Source organism: Malus sylvestris, chromosome 10, assembly GCF_916048215.2.
Source record: "Malus sylvestris chromosome 10, drMalSylv7.2, whole genome shotgun sequence".
In the NCBI taxonomy this organism is placed as follows: Eukaryota; Viridiplantae; Streptophyta; class Magnoliopsida; order Rosales; family Rosaceae; genus Malus; species Malus sylvestris.
The window spans coordinates 10,051,839-10,069,055 of record NC_062269.1 but is presented as its reverse complement, the minus strand read 5'-3'; the positions used below and the strand labels follow the sequence as shown (position 1 = coordinate 10,069,055).

Sequence of the window (17,217 nt, the reverse complement as noted above, 5' to 3'; positions counted from 1 at the left end):
TATAGACTCTCCAAGAGATCTACCGTAACTCTTAACTCTTTCAAGAGTATGTTGCAACAATATAATTTTAGTTCGAACGAACAAAAGTGGTTTCGAGAGGTAACTTCTCAAGTAGTTAGTACGTAGTCTCCACATGCCATAAGTCTCACATCTAAAGTAACACTGTACTTATAGAAATGTGGTTGCACATATGATGACAAAACCAAATACTCATGTCTCTACTGTGAAGCATCATGTCATACTAGTGAGTTTATTTCAATTCATTACAAACACCCTAGAATAACTTTTGGAGTTTAAGCCATACGTTTCCTAATTCCACGTTTTTCAATGGCTCTCAAAAAATGGAATTTGCATCTTTCTAATTTGGTCAAGCTTTTATAATTTTTTGACACTTAATGGAAAAATGTGATTGAATAGGCCTTGATGAAACGAGTAACTACTATAATCAAAATTATCGATTATCATCAATTCATGATCCAAACAATTCTCATGTGCATGTACATACATAATTTATAAGTATCTTATTGCTTGTGTATTTTGCTTCTTTGAAGCTTCCATTGTCACTTCTAGGACAAACAAATTTAGATGAATAACTTAGAGAATTGGATCATAACCTCTTCTGGAATGTCAATTTAGTCGGGCTTGAACTCTATAAACTCCACATCTGTGAGCTTCAAAGTTTGGAACCTATATAGGGTTTAGGGTTTAGACATGCAACAAATTAACATACGTCAATTATGAGACAAGAGTAGATGTATCAATGTTGATTTACGACAGTTTGCAAAACTTCAATGGGAATAGTGTCTCATTAAACTGACAGTTTGCAAAACTTCAATAAATAGAGCACAACTAAATCAACTTTGTTTGTACCATACTTAGGGCCTCCGTTTTTAGATCTCGTATAAATACTCGGGGGACTCAAATGTAATTAGGTAATAAATGAAGGGGCAAATATGTAATAAGTAAGGAGCCATTATTCTATAAAAGGACCCTTCACTCTCCTCATTAAGGGAGGCCAATTCTTAGGCCTAAGATCCTCAAAGCCTTTCATATTCAGAGTAGGGCTCTCACCTTCACAATCCTCTTCAACATCTCAGAGAAATACAATATCAGTGTGGACGTAACCTAAACATTGGGGTGAACCACGATACATCTTGTGTTATTTACTTTCTTGCAGATTCACGGTCGGATTTACGTTGTTCCAAGACCTCTGGTTTTGTGCATCAACATTTGGCGCCGTCTGTGGGAAACGATACGAAAAGTTGTGTCGATTCTCTTTCATTTTTTTCACCTTCACCATGAATCTGCAAAAAATTACGTCCGTTCTCTTTTACTTTTCTTCCTTTCTCATATGCTTTACTTGGTGATTGGGCCTTTAAGCCTTAAGGTAGCTGCAAAATCAGAACGAGGAGTAGAGCAAGTAACAGCGAAGCAAGCAAAAGCAAAGGAATTGGAGGCGAATATGGTGTTGCAGTGGATGATATTGACGTACGTGGTGGTGGCAGGGGTGGCGTTGGCCTTCCTCCTAACCATTCCGGCGCCCAAGCTGTTGAAGAATCGATTCGTGTCGCTGGTCTCTCTAATCCTCCAACCCGCACTCTTCATCGTCCTCTTCGCTGGATTTCAGCTCCTGGATATATACTGGAAAAATGAGCACCGGTTGGCCTGCACCTTTGATATCTGCACCGCCCCTGAGCGTGACCGTTATGAGAAATCGATCACAGAAAAGCTAATCAGCCTAGTCTAGTGATTGGCCTTGGTGCTAACTCTTACGGCTTTTATTGTCTTTAGAGTCGAAGCCCAAAACCCACGGCCCCGATATCCCTCAAACTATCCCTTCTCGGTCTCCTCCTCTATCCTGTCCCGAAATCTCACTCACACGGCCGTCACTCCCCTTGACCTAGTCAAGTGCAATATGCAGATTGATCCCGCAAAATACAAAAGCATCGCATCTAATTTTGGAGTTCTGCTAAAGGAGCAGGGGGTTAAGGGCTTTTTCAGGGGATGGGTGCCTACCCTCCTTGGTTACAGTGCTCAGGGTGCCTGCAAGTTTGGATTCTATGAATTGTTCAAGAAGTACTACTCTGACCTTGCTGGACCAGAGTTTGCTGCCAAGTACAAGACCTTGATCTACCTTGCTGGTTCTGCATATGCTGAGGTCATTGACGATGTTGCACTTTGCCCCTTTGAGGCAGTCAAGGTCCGTGTGCAAACTCAGCCTAGATTTGCTAGAGGTTTGTCAGATGGATTTCCTAATTTTGTCAAATCAGAAGGTGCTCTTGGGTAAGTTGTACTGCATCATTGGAGATAACCCATATTGGAGGAGCGAGCCCTGAGATGACCGCTCTGGAACTGAAAAGGTTGTGGACTGGAACAAGAAGACCAGACCGACAGTAGAGAGGAAGAAGATAAGCTTTCTCAATAACAATCCTATTATTATTCCTCTTTTTTGCCGTCCGCCAAAAGAAAGAAAAGAAAAGAGAAAGGAATATTACCCTTAATCATGTCATCAAGCGACATATCCAAAGCAGAAAGAAAAGCGGAAAGAAAAGCAGAAAGTAAAAGCAGAAAGCAAAAGAAAATAAAAAGAAGCAGACATAATTGCGGTGGTGATGACATTATAAGCGTGACCCATTGAGCAGAGGGTCGGATGTATTTTTGAATGATGTAATTTATTTTTCTTATCTTTCGGAAACATCTGTATAACCCCATCAGAGGTTAATAAAAAAAATAAAAAAATAAAAACGGCAAGCCCAAAATAATGGCCTGGAATACTATGTGGAGGGAGAAGGCCAATATGACCAAAAGAGCCAGGCTCTCTATTATCACCAACCAGGTGATCAAAAGTATGTCCAGTACTACCAAAATTATTCGGCAACCTGTCGCTATTATCACCAATCAGGTGATCAAAAGTACGTCCAATACTCTAAAATTATTTGGCAGCATGCCGCTATTATCACCAACTAGGTGATCAAAGGTACGCCCAGTACTTCAAAATTATTTGGCAGCCTACCGCTATTATCACCAACCAGGTGATCAAAAGTATGCCCAGTACTCCAAAATTATTCGGCAGCCTGCCGCTATTATCACCCATTAGGTGATCAAAAGTATGTCCAGTACTCCAAAATTATACATAAACATCACTCATGTCAATCATACATAAACATTCATGAGCATCACTCATGACAATCATACATAAACATTCATGACCATCATTCATGTCAACATTCATGAGCATCACTCATGTCAACATTCATGAGCATCACTCATGACAATCATACATAAACATTCATGACCATCATTCATGTCAACATTCATGAGCATCACTCATGTCAACATTCATGAGCATCACTCATGCCAACATCCATGAGTATCACTCATGTCAATCAACATAAACATTCATGAGCATCACTTATGTCAATCAGCTTCGAAAGCTTGATTTACAGAGCTCCAGCTTCGAGAGCTCCAGCTTTAAAAGCTTCATTTACAAAGCTCCAGCTTCAAAAGCTTCACTTGCAAAGCTTTACCTATAAAGATTGACACATACCGATCTTAAAATCAAGGCGTGCTGGCCGTCACGTGAGCATGACGTAACCAAAAGTGCGATGCGGAAGCAAAAGATATGAGAAATACGAAGGAATAAAAACCAATTACTAGCAATAATATCCAACTAGCATGCAAGAGTGAGTTTAAGTGTGTAGTACACAATTTCAGAGCATAAATACTAGGTGCAGTCAAGTAGGACTATAATTAAATTACAACACCCGCAAGTGAGTCCTACATGCAAGAAGTCTGTCAGAACGCCGAAGAAAACCTCGTAAGCCACCAACTGCTAACTAGAACCTGGAGGGGCGCAAAACAAAATTGAGTGGGTCAATAAAACCAAAGTTTTCCAAAACATTTCATTTAAAACATTTCTAACCCCTCACTGTAAAACCTGTATACTTTCCCAGAAAATAACATAATAGCATAATATTTGTTCAAATCTCTCAAAACATTAATCTTTATCAAAATCCAGCAAGTATGCCATGCTATAAATGTCAATGACAGAATATGGATGCATCAATATAACAGGTGACATAATGAATCAACCGGAGACCCTGCAGTTGATCCTGTACGGTTAATTCTATAGCTCAATATCCAACCCAGCCGGAGTCACCACGGTGACCTGTACGACACTACTCTGCACATAAGTCGGAACTACCTGAAGTAGTCTGTACGACAAGAATGGTGAAATAATACGCTCTAGTGCTTCTCTCATCAATCATCTGTGCGCGTAATCTAAGGACACCTACCAATCGGAACCACCTTTAGTGATCTATACAACTAGCATGTCGGAACCCTCTCTTAGTCTGTACGATATGCACCTACTTGGATCCAATGTGAGCATACAGTGTGGTGAATACTATAAGCACTAACACTAGGGGTGCAGGTTATGAGCTCTCAACACAATTCACATCATCAATGGTTCATATGAATAACATAAAACTCACCTAATACTCACTTGTGCGTCCACAACACCAATTCACATATATATATGCATCAATTATCAATTCATATAATTCACAATATGCATGCATGGCATTTTAAAACATACTTTCATATAAATTCAATTTCTGGGAAAATCAATAGTATATAGGTAAATATAGAAAATAACTGCCCACTCACTGATAAGTCGAAGGGTCGTAACCCCCGTGACGTCCCTGGATGCGCTCGTCCTCGGGATAGGTATCACCTATATACGAAACAACTAAAACAACGTTATTTAAAGCACATAACCGACAATTCGTAATAACTTCTCATACGGTGCTCAATTTGGGTATATGAATATACCACAGTGACCTACTCGACGTCACGAACGTCGGCATATTTTTAGAAAAATTTTCTGAGGCCACACGCGCCCCCACGCGCATCACCTCTAACCTCCAGTCGCCAGACTGGTTCGCCGGCCGCCGAAAAACTGGAGATTTTTCAATCTCCTTGTTCTCCCTCATTTCTCAACCATTTTTCACGTATTTTATATCAAAATGAAGCCCTAAGCATGTAGAATCACGTTACACTACTTTAAGGCTCTAAAAACTATGAAGTCTCACCGGAGAAATTCCAAGAAAACCGGCCAACTTCGAACTCAACGATCCCGACATTCAAAACCTTCAAACTAAGCACTCCGAGCTTCCTTAGGACCTCACTAAGCTCACTATAAGCTTAGAATTCCCTGAAAATCAACACATCACGAATGCATGAACAATACTCAAATCGGACCTCGGGTTTTCAACGTGATTTCTAAGGTTTTCCATTCTAAAACTAGTACCAAACGACTCAAGAGGTTGAAAGGATGAAGAATCTTACCTTTTTGGCGTCGATCCGTGAAGGTTCGAGGGTTTGGTGCTTTGTCCGTAGGGAGAGAGAGGGACTGAAACAGAGAGGAGAGAGAGAGAGCATGGGGAATGAGAGGTTTGTCCCGTGTGTGTGTGTGTGTGGTCCACCCAAAAACAAGTCGTAATCCAATTCTTAAAATCCCTAACCACACAAAACATACATACCAACTTTAATCCAACTTAAATTATTTTTTCCAAAAGTTTAGGAATATATGTATTTAGTCCAATAATATGTCACACACACATACCTTAGTAACCGCTAAGGGCAATCCTGTCATTTCACGTCCTCGATAAATAAAATCCTGGGACGGGCTGTGACAAAGATTCAGTGCAGGATATACAAATACCACCTCCTCCGAACCGCCACTTCGGCCCATACATGGATTCAATTTGAAGCCTCCAGCCAACAGACTCTATTGATCAAAGACTTGGGGAACTACATTATGTACCATATATTAGGCCTCAACTGGGCCTCATGAAAAATACTTGGGGGACTTAGCCCATTATTTATGTATTGAAGAGCGAGCCCTTATTTTATAAAATGGACTCCCTCACTTTCATTAGAGAGCATCCATTATTCATGTACTGAAGGGTAAGCCCTTATTCTATAAAATGAACTCCCTCACCATCATTAGAGAGCATCGCTACCTACTGAGCAACCGCCTCGCCGCGAACATCAACTCTAGCCCATCATTTATGTATTGAGGAGCGAGCCCTTATTCTATAAAAAGGACTCCCTCACCTTCAACGCCACAAGACTGAGCCAACCAAGGCAACATAAGCCACAAACAGAGCAGCCTCGTAACATGTGCTACTTCTGGTTGAGCATCATTTCAGATTGGGCACCGCCTCATATCGAGTATCAGTTCTAGACGACATCTAGTTACTTCGGTCCACACATGGACTGAATTTCAAGTCTCTAGCCAAAAGACTCTCTTGACTGAAGACTTGGGGGACTACTATTTGTACCATACTTAAGGCCTCCGTATTTAGATCTCGTATAAATACTCAAGGGACTCAAATGTAATTAGGTAATAAATGAAGAGGCAAATATGTAATAAGTGAGGAGCCCTTATTCTATAAAAGGACCCCTTACTCTCCTCATTAAGGGAGGCCAATTCTTAGGCCTGAGATCCCCAAAGCCTCTCATATTCAGAGCAGGGCTCTCATCCTCACAATCCTTTTCAACATCTCAGAGAAATACAATATCAGTGTAGACGTAGCCCAAACATTGGGGTGAACCACGATACATCTTGTGTTATTTACTTTCTTGCAGATTCACGGTCGGATTTACGTTGTTCCAAGACCTCCAGTTTTGTGCATCAACAAACTTAAATCCCAATATTAATGGACAAAAACCATATTTGTGTACAATTACTTGTTGGCTGAAATTTCACCTCAACCAAATTGATCATAAGGATGTGATCAAGATACATCTCCCAAGCAAAAATTAGCAATGAATAAAATGCTTAAAGCTTGTGATAAGCCATAAGAAGTTATGTCCTCAAAATTAATCCCAAGTGGCATGAAATAGCCTTAAAATTTTGAGAATTGCACTTATAATAGCAAGCGAATAATAGAATGACGTCTTGTAGATACATCTAGGTCACTGATCAAATAATCCATAATAAGATGTTAAATGCATACATAAATACACTTACAATTCTCGAGAAGAAATACGAGATCCAAAGTCAATTTTAGATAGTCTGAGGACCAAGTTTTTGTGTGAGCAATCCTTGCAAGAATGTGCACGATGCACTGTGTTGGGGCCTTAAAATATGTCCATATAGATTTGTAATAATCTGACACATCATTGTGGATCATGAATGACCATGATAAACATGCCATCATTTCATCAATGAACTTCTAGTTCATGACAATATAAGCGTACACTACTTCTATAATTGTGCGATATAACGCACAGGGCCGGTCCTGACCTTTTTAGTGCCCGAGACAAAGGTTAAAAATGTGCATTTTTCCAATAGACAAACATATATTAAAAAAAATTAAAGAGGGTTGGAACCTAGTCAAAGCTTGGGGGGGGGGGGGAGGGCTAGGCCCTTACGCCCATATTATATTACTTGAAGAAAAAAATACAATGGGGGATGTAGTACCTAAACCCCAACAACTAAAAGCAAAATCATATACAACCAATCGAAGTAAAATTCTTTGAAATTTCAACATTTAAGAAATCATTTGTAAAGTCCAGTCTTAAGTGTTCGACTTTCCTTGTCAAATATTGTAATTGAACCATCACATATACTTAATCTAGCTTTAGGATATACTCTGACGATAGGATGTTGCTGCTAGAAGAAATGTTCATGAAGTGGCATATTTCAACTCAAAGGTTTGTTCATGCATGTGCATTTCATATCTCTATTTGTGTTGCATTTTGTCAAGTTTAATTGTCTAGTCAGTTTTGCGCGCTGACTTCTAGCTGTCTTGGCACACAAATTAAGATAGCCCACATGGGCTGACTAACACATTTCTGCTGGTAGTCAGTTTTTAGCCATTGATTTGCCTATATCTCCTTTGCAGCTGAAAATGTCATTGGGACAAGTTGGCTGATGGAAAATCAGTTTTCCTTGGGTATATGTGCTCTTAAGGTTGCATATTGGTCTTGGGGGTTAGAACTTATTTTTAGAAAGAGAGTTACTTTAAGGCTTTGAGCTTGCATCTTCTCCATTTATGAAACCTGCCAAACCTTCATCATGCATTAAACACCTAATCATTGTATATTAGGGTTGCATTGTTTTAAGGTATTGCATTTATGTCTTGGCCTAGTTTTAAGCTTTAAATTCATTTTTAGACCAAGGTTTTGGATTCAAGTTAGATTTTGTCTTCAACTATTTGACTGGAGAATATGACTGGTCATTTGAATCTAGATTTCATATGTATATCATAAAATCATATCACATCATTGATTGTGTTGATCTTAGTGCCACAAGGTGAAAAGCTTAAGATGAGCTGCCATTTCATGAAGACCGAAAGATTTCATCTTGTGTAAGACAAGGTTGCACAAAGGTAAAGCTTCTCCATAGATAGGGCTATAGGAATTAAGCTTGTGTGATCTTTGTATGAACCTTTGTTTACACTGGTGAATTGAACTTAGTGGAGAGTTCCTGATTTTTTAACCCAAATGTGGGTTTTTTTGGCCAAAAATATCTTGTGCTCAAGTTATTGTTATTGTGTCACAAATCGCTGGCTTGACTAGCTAGTCCAGCGGATTATAATTTTTATATTCATGATATTCCACCTAGTACCAATTTCGGTCTTCTTGCATTTTTTGAAGCAAAATCATTGATTATATCATTATACTCTAAGTCGTCAACCTCATCGACTATATTGTAAAAAAAATAGCAACATACATCATATTGTTGCAGTCCTATTAGATTAGGAATATGATTGTATAAATCCTAGTGTATCTATGCCCTTGTGTGTTAAATTATGAAGTCTTATTCCAAATTGCTAGAGTTGCAGTTTATGTCGGTGACATGAATCTCACTAAGACTCTAGAAAAACTTGAGAAAACTGCTTCGCAAGATGGAATTTGAGATGAAGGATATTGGGAAACTCATTTGCCCCTTAACCTAAAGTTCAAGCGTTATTTTGACGGTACTTTGGTCTACCAGATGAACTACACCCCGAAGGTGTTACCTTTGAATATACCTATGATTTTCCATACGCTATATGCAAATAAAACCCTTGAAGAGGTTATGAAATCCAAAATTCTATATCTAAGTTTAACTTTGTGCTTTGTTGTACTTAGCTCATTATGTTAGATAGGACATCTCACTCGCTGTTGATCTATTGATAAAGATGGAACACTAGGCTTACACGCAACCACTGAATTGGTATTAAAGACGTTTTTCAACTACCCTGAAAGGTACTACAGATTTGGGCAAATCCCAAATTATCTCAAGCAGATTCGACCCCCATGATCCTTGGAATGATGCTTGCCTTGTTTGTTATGTTGACGCTGGTTACTTATCAAGCCCACACAAGGAAAATCCCTGAATGGTTATGTCTTTACTGTTAGGGATATTGCAATATCTTGGAGGTTGATGATATGACCTTAGTTGCGAAACCTTCGAATTGTTCCAAGACTCACCTCACTTCACTACGCCACACGTGAGACATGGTTGAGATCTCTTGGCGAGCATATTCGAAGTACTTGCTGTTTTTCATCCATCGTTTTGTCCCAATGATGATTCATGAAGATTATGCCACATGTATCCACCCGACCAAGACATGATACATCAATGAAGTCAATGCCAAAACATATGACGTCTACATCATATCAACAAAGCATCAAAAGCTTCAAGTCATGCAAGCCGATCCCAGACAACCTTGCTGACCTCTACACGACGTCATTGTCGAAGTTAACATTCTAAAAGCTTGTTCGAGGAATTTGTATGCCTAACTATTCATATGCAAATGCTTGTAGTTCTCATTTGGAAGTTCTATCAAACTTAAAGGGAGTATCCAGAAGTATACTCACTTAATCTTAATGTACTCTTTTTCCCTACGATTAGGAGCATTTTTCCCACTGGGTTTTTGCTACCTAACTAGGTTTTGACGAGGCACCCATCCTGGGCTGATCATACCCTTATGAGCTCTTCTACTTACGTCCAGAAAAAGTATAGTTTTGACTTAATGCAACTTCTCACTTTTCTCCTTAGTCTATGGGTTTTTCTGTCACCTTGGGTTTTACCATAACAAAATTTTGTGAGTTTTACTTTTATGCATTCTTCCATTGTTTTGAGACTCACATCCACTCATTGTGCCAACAACTTCATCAACTATACTTACTTCATCGCTGAAGACCTGATGCTCCATTTAGTTGAGTATTTACACACTCAAGGGGAGTGTTGCAATCCTATTAGACTAGGAATTTGATTGTGTAAATTCTTGTGTATCTAGGGATATCTTGGAATATTCTTTAGGGTTAGATATTATCCTATTAGAGTTGTAATCTTATTAGGGTAAGTAATTAATCTTTCTTCTACTATAAATAAAGACACAATGGGATGAAATAGAACACACCTATCTCTCCCCTTCTCTCTCTTCACCGCACCTCACTCTCTAAGGCCTCCAATTATGCATGCAACATCAGTTAAAGTTTCAACATATATTATAAAAATTACTTACTTGCCAATCGCCACTTGAACTTTGCTACTTTTGCAGTCTCGATACAATACACGTTTGTCTTACTTTGCGGCTTTTGTGATCCTGAAATTAAAACTAATTTGTAAAAAGCAAAATTAAGTTGAAAAAAAATTTAAGAAAAACTAAACGAAAATCAATTAAAAAAAACAAGTGAAAACTGGGCTCTATAACTCTAGCACAGCTACCCAAATGGGAGTCAAAGTGGGACTAGGTCTCTGCTGAGCGCCTCAACCCTCAAATTTGCTTCTAGGCCGTCTGCCGTGATGACTGGAGTGGTTGGACGGGAACTGGAAAACCTTAGGATGTGGAGTGGACGGAGGATGGCGTCACAAGACGATGGAGACTCAGAGGCACAACTCAAGCAGGAAAATAAGGAAATTGATTCAAAATTCTGGAATTCGAAGCCAGTTCGGTTGAGAATTGAAAGGTTGCTTCAATTGGAATTCTGGGTACTGGGTTCTTAAAGAATTGAGTTATGATTACACACTTATGATCATTGAATTAATAGAAGGCTTGGAATTTGGTCCTTGGAATGTATATTAAAGACTATAGAGATTTCGATGCGTCGATGAAGAACGGAGAGTCGAATTCACGAGTTCACTATACCAGAATTAATTAAATTTACCTATACATATGTAAACATAATAATAAAAATAAAAATAAAAAAATAAAATTTGGTGCCCCTTCTAATTTTGGGCCCTAGATCTGGACCCTGCTTGCACTAGGCCAGGATTGGCCCTGATAACGCATTAAAGAAAGTAGGAGTTTCTCAAATAGAAGATATTGAATTAATGCATTCATAATAATATACGAAAATGTGATAAACATAATAAAAGTGCTGAAAATAAAATAAAATAAAAGAATAAGTCATGGGGAGATAACTCAACCAATATTTTCTTGCTAAGTCCAAAAATGTGGGAGGTGAAACTCAACCATTAATAATGGAATCAAATGATTTTCATTAGCAAGAATAAGTATGAAATCTCGAAGTGTGTTAGATCCATCGAATATAAAATTAATCATGGAAGAAATGTCAATTTGTCTCAATCATTTGTCATCTACCTTTAATCAAGACTTGAGAACAAAATAAAACCAAATATTTTGTTGTACGGCTGAGCCATGCTCAATGCGTATGCCTAAAGGCATCCACAAAAAAAAAAAGTTTTTGTTGTCTACGCAATTAAAATCGAGGAATATCAGGCCCTCAATTATTTAGAATGAATAAAGTCTAGGTTCTAATTTATAAACAATTTGTCATTAGGATGTACAATTTCATTCATAGAAAAGGGACAAAATAATTCTCGATTGGTGTCGGGAAAGAGAAAGCTCAAAGTGTGGAATATCCACCAAGTTTGACATATTGATATAACCATTTAGTTATGGCCACAATGAGCTCCCGATTGCATGGATATGAACTTTATACTCCTAAAATTTTCTTGCTTTTATTTACTTATTTATTTTTCTTTTTTACTTCAAAATTTTCTTTATTAGCAATTTACAATTTTTTTATTAGCGATAGGATAATCTATACTAAACTCATCTAAACAATGAGGAGGGAGATTCGAACATAGGATTTGTTTGTAAGAACAAATGCTAACTAAGTTGCTGCAAGCTACTTAGCCGTTATTTTAATATTTGCATACACATTTTTGTTCGCCTGCAAGAAAGCAGTGAACATATTTTTTCTCGATCTGATAGTTTTGATCAGATTCTAGCCTTGCGTTATGGTTGGTCGGGATCTAGACTTATGTAAACAGCATCCTCATCTACCTTGGATTTTAGAATACTGTCATTCAGGGGGTCAAGGTCCATGTCAAATCTTTTCTAGCTTGTTTCTTGGCCCTTGGACTATGGGTGCTATGCGGACTCGTCCAATGGAGATGCAGAGCTCCACTCTCCTTTTTGGATATATTCAAACTTTCTACAGCGTAGCAATGGCTGCAACTTGATCTCTCTTGATTTCCTTTATCCCGTGAACTGCGGGCTATTGGAGAACATTAGGATGTTGGAGTCGACTGGAAAGGGTTTGCTGAAGGAGGCCACAATCTTTGGCTTTTTCGCATGCCACATTTCTCTCTTTTATGGTAGTACCCAAATGTTCTTGTTGACGCTGATGATTTGTTTTTTCATCAAATCTCGGTCTTGAGATGATTTTCGACCACTCTTGGGCTTCTTGAGAGATCTTTTGGGAGTCAGACGATGGCACTTTGTGTGGGGGTTAAGAAAAAAAATTTTCACTAGGTCTAAACGGCGGTTGCCATAACCAATGTCTCCTAAAAGCCAAAGACGGTGTCCTCTAGGGCTTTCACACGTCTTTCGAGGTTGATGAGTTTTGACCGTTCCTTCGTTCGAGAGGCTGTCACGCTCCGATCCACGAATAAAGACTATTCATGAGTTAGGGTTATTTTCCACCATATCTTGGTTGTATAATTTATTTCTATAGCTAAGATATGGCTCATACCCTAACTCGTGAATAGTCTTTATTCGTAGGTCGAGGCGACAGAGGCCCTCGAAGCCTTTTGAAGTTCGTTAGCATGGCGTGGTACAATGATTTGGCTGGGGGAAATGTGTTCACTCTCAATGAAAGAACCAGTTTTAAAAACCAAATTCGCACACCACCGCATGTGGAGGAGATGCACAAATTCGATTACTTGGAAAAGAGCAAACACAAGTAAGATAACCTTGACATGGGTGGGGTATTGGGCAAAGGCTCTCTGATAATCAAGATAGTATGCAATATATGAAATTCAAGTAATGGGTAAGAGAATAGAGTATGCGATAATTGCATTGCCCGAAATGAACCCTACAAATCAAGTCTTGGTTCTTTCGTCAATTAATCAAGTCCATAATCAAGGCCAAATCCATTCGTAGGAAAGGCTTTGAAAGCCTATAAGTATGAGGCTCCAAGACAAAGAAAGAAGGTCAAAAAATCATTCTCACACCTAGACACTGAAGCTCTCAACCCCAAATTCCCAAATTTCCAAACATTCAGAAGATTCAGAAAACTCTCTACATTCTTCATCATTCTTTTGAAGAACCACCAAGCACCCATACACATGCCGGTTCCTCTATCACCACAAGTCAAAACCTTGAGGCGTTTAGTCATTTGGGATCAAGTCATTGTGACCCACGGATCAACAACACACAAATTTTTCACCTTGGATATTGAATCAGCGGATTCAAGTTTGTAAAGATATTGTAACCCTACATTTACATTAATACAAAACATTTATTTTGTACATGTGTTCTTGTGTTATTTATCGAAAGAAATTCGTGTTTACAATTAGAATCTCCAAAATGTAGGAAACTTTATCATATCAGGTTTATGTATCTTACAGATCAACAATGGACAATCTCAATAAAATTGGCGAATTTTGCCTACCTTTCTAGAATAGAGGACAATGGTGGCATCCCTAGTCCATTTGTGCACCTCAATCTGATCAAAGCTATACGTGTTGTGACCCATCTTACTTTGACCCTAAAAAATCGTGTCCCACAAATTTCATATTCGAACTGTTAAAATGAATTGATTTTTTTCTACATTATTCTCCAACTTCCTTCTCTTTCATTTGTTTCTCCCAAACACGTGCTTATATAATGTGTGGGATTGCTAGTATATTGATGTGTTATCTATCATTTTAGTTATACGGTGCGTGAGAAAATAAGATAGATGGGTGGAATAACAACACTAAATTGAAGCAAAACTTTATGCTAATGTAAGCATATTATTTATCCAAATCCTTTTATCCTAGTGTAGATATATCATTCTATTAAAAATGTATAATAAATTTAAATGACGATTTACTGGTTTTAATAAAGGGGTGTGCTATTCCCACTCCCATTTTTACTTCTCACACATCCCTTCTTAATTTATGTCTTTTGATCATCTTCAATTCATCCGATCCGACAGCCGAAAATTAAAAAAGTGTGTGAGAAGTAAAAAATGGTGTATAGACATCACACCCCTTAATAAAACAGTTCATCCAATGCATACGCATGAGTTGTGGCAGTCGACGTTTGAGAACCTTTTTTTTTTAATTATAATTATTAAGGGGAGGAGAATGGTTTGAATCTATTACAATAATTTAAGGAATGGGGGACTTTCAAACTCAAGTTGCATGGGTGAAAGTCCAACACCCTATTCACTAGGATATTAAATCCCATAAAGGAGAAGAAAGAACTGTTAGAGGCATTGGTCGTTGATGAAAAGGACTATACCATTCTTGCCTACCCACGGGTTTGACGTTGTTAATCTTTTCACTTGTGCCTTTGACACAAGGGCCGATAAAATGTTGGATAAGTTGTTTAGTCTGACTAATGTAAGTTCATCTCTGAAAATAGATTCATAGAGCTAATATTTACAAAAGAAATAGGACACTTGCGTACGCAGTTTGACTGAAGCACGTTCTTGCAGAAGGTATATCTTTTGTGAGGAGAGAATGACAAGATTTTCACCATGGAAACAGCCAGCGACCTCAGAAAGTATGCATAATTAATTACTTTCTGGATTGGGTTGAGTACATGGTTTCTTCAGATTGGTAACTGGTTGAACTTTAATACAAAATAATGAATGGCTCAAATCATTGGTTTTATAATAGCCAAAAAATTATTTTAGAGTTGATAATTAACATTAGCTGTGATGATTAAATGCAGGCACTTAGGAACTGGCACAACGGTACTGTCTATAAAGAAGGCATGTTATTTGTTCAACTGGAGCGACCCCCTCTTTGCAACAGGCAGCTCAAGAAATTTCTCGCTTCTTTGTTAGAAATTTCACATTAAGAATACATGCTAGTACCTTGCTTCTTTACACATTAATGGCGCCTTTAATGCATGTGTAAGAAATAAGAGATGGTTGGAAACATTTAATTTGATTGTCAGGAATTGTTAAAAATTCATAGTGCGCACTTTTCTCGGTTATTCTTCTCATCTTCTCTCAAACTTTTTCCTTTCTTTTCTTTTAGAATTTAATTAGAGTTTGTTTATGTTATTTTTGGACTAAGTAATTACAATAATTTAATATCGAACTCGTGAGTGTCGTGCATGAACCATGAGGATGCAGGTGAAGGAGATACTTGCGTTTACTTCTAGTTTGAGAAAATAAGATTTCCTCACCAGGAGGATGCATACAACAACACTGACATCAATTAAGCTGGAGAGAGAAAGAGTTGAACATAAAATTAAAGAGGCATATATCCTCTATCCTCGATATATGTAGTAAAACCTTTTCATGAAAAGGTTGAACTGACTTGGACTTTACTGCAGCTTAAGATACTTGAGAAGCCTGTAAAAAAATGAAGCAATGTTTGGTTTTCAAAAGAACTATGTAGATGTTAACAGAAACTAAAATCTCTGACGAATATATAAGAACTTTCAAAGTAGTAGTCTCTTAAAAATTGCCCAAACGCATGAGCCATTTCCGAGCACCAGCCGTGTATGTAGACAACTGAATGCGATCAAAAGTGGTGTGGTCATGTGCTACAAAGCATGTAGTCACTTTACTAATTTAGCATTACTTCTAAGTAGGTGTCTTGTAATACTTAAATTGTAAACAAGAATTGCATGTACGATAATTAATTAAAGTTATATAGAGGATCACGATATACCTTTCTTCTTCATCAACATTGATGCTGCTGGTGCTGCTTCCAATGGAGGACTTGTAGTTGGGAATAGGAACCTGTCCGGACTCAATTTGCCTGAGATCTTCTAGAAGAATGTCATAGTGTTTCTTCACTTCTTCCGCTGTTTTATTGCCACCTACAGCTTTAGCCACATTTTGCCACCGCTCCGGGGTCTCTTTGTCGTACAAGGCCAGTGCTTTTTCAAACAGCTTGTTCTGTTTTGGTGTCCATGAAGAGCTGGGGTTGTGTTTTCTAAGGGAGCTTGAAGCCATTAATTAATCGTTACCTTGAATATTAGACCTAATTCTAAGTAATGATTATAGTGAATGTTTCAAAGGCTCTGTAAATACATTCAGATGTTAAAAGGAGAAGGAAAAGTACGTATATATGTAGCTTAAGATAATTGGATAGGGTAAGCAAGAAGGATGGTATGTGTGCAAGAAATGGCTGGGGTGCTTTGCCTATAAATAGTAGTGGAGGATAGTGGAGTGAACCCTCAAGCCAGTTGGCGAATCTATAAAGCCAAAAGGAGAAGTCAGGCATGATTCGTCTCCTTTAGCAGCCACAAATGAAGAATCTCAAGACACAATATATATATATATATGTGTGTGTGTGTGTGTATTAGGATTGGGAACACTCATTTTGACACATTTTATAAGGCTTATTCTGTAACTTTTTATAATGATCCAACCGTTTATGTTTTTGGTCCATCCCTCAAAGGCCATGTCTACTAAAACTCACCCAAATCCGAAACTATGTGACCATCAGATTGAATAATAACCATTTTTATTAACTACAAATGTACATCTTAATGGTTTTGAATTTATCAAATTTTTACAAGATGATTTAAAATGTAGACGGTTTAGATCATTCAAAAAAAATTGTTGTAATACTCTATAGTGCATTTCCTAATCTATCATTTCCTACATTTTGTGATCCTTTTCTTTTCTTTAATTTGCATGCAACTTTTACCTTACACTTGAGCAACTTCCAAAATTTCAAAAGCTCAAAACCACGCAAATCGTTAAGCGGAATTAGAACCAATCAAT

The 17,217-nt window shown here is 38.0% G+C and overlaps 2 protein-coding genes across 2 annotated transcripts; one reads left to right on the top strand and one right to left on the bottom strand.

Moving 5' to 3' along the window:
* The first annotated feature begins 1,351 nt into the window (after positions 1 to 1,351).
* On the top strand, positions 1,352 to 2,287 carry LOC126584205 (mitochondrial phosphate carrier protein 3, mitochondrial-like). The gene is made up of 2 exons (XM_050248665.1): positions 1,352 to 1,659; positions 1,792 to 2,287. Exons 1-2 carry the CDS (start codon positions 1,352 to 1,354, stop codon positions 2,285 to 2,287), a joined length of 804 nt encoding a protein of 267 aa, XP_050104622.1.
* Positions 2,288 to 15,604: 13,317 nt separating this feature from the next.
* Positions 15,605 to 16,707, bottom strand: LOC126585997 (protein RADIALIS-like 5). Its single transcript, XM_050250649.1, has 2 exons — positions 16,154 to 16,707; positions 15,605 to 15,831 (listed from the first exon to the last, which is right to left on the bottom strand). Exons 1-2 carry the CDS (start codon positions 16,438 to 16,440, stop codon positions 15,804 to 15,806), a joined length of 315 nt encoding a protein of 104 aa, XP_050106606.1. The 5' UTR covers positions 16,441 to 16,707; the 3' UTR covers positions 15,605 to 15,803.
* Positions 16,708 to 17,217: the final 510 nt, after the last annotated feature.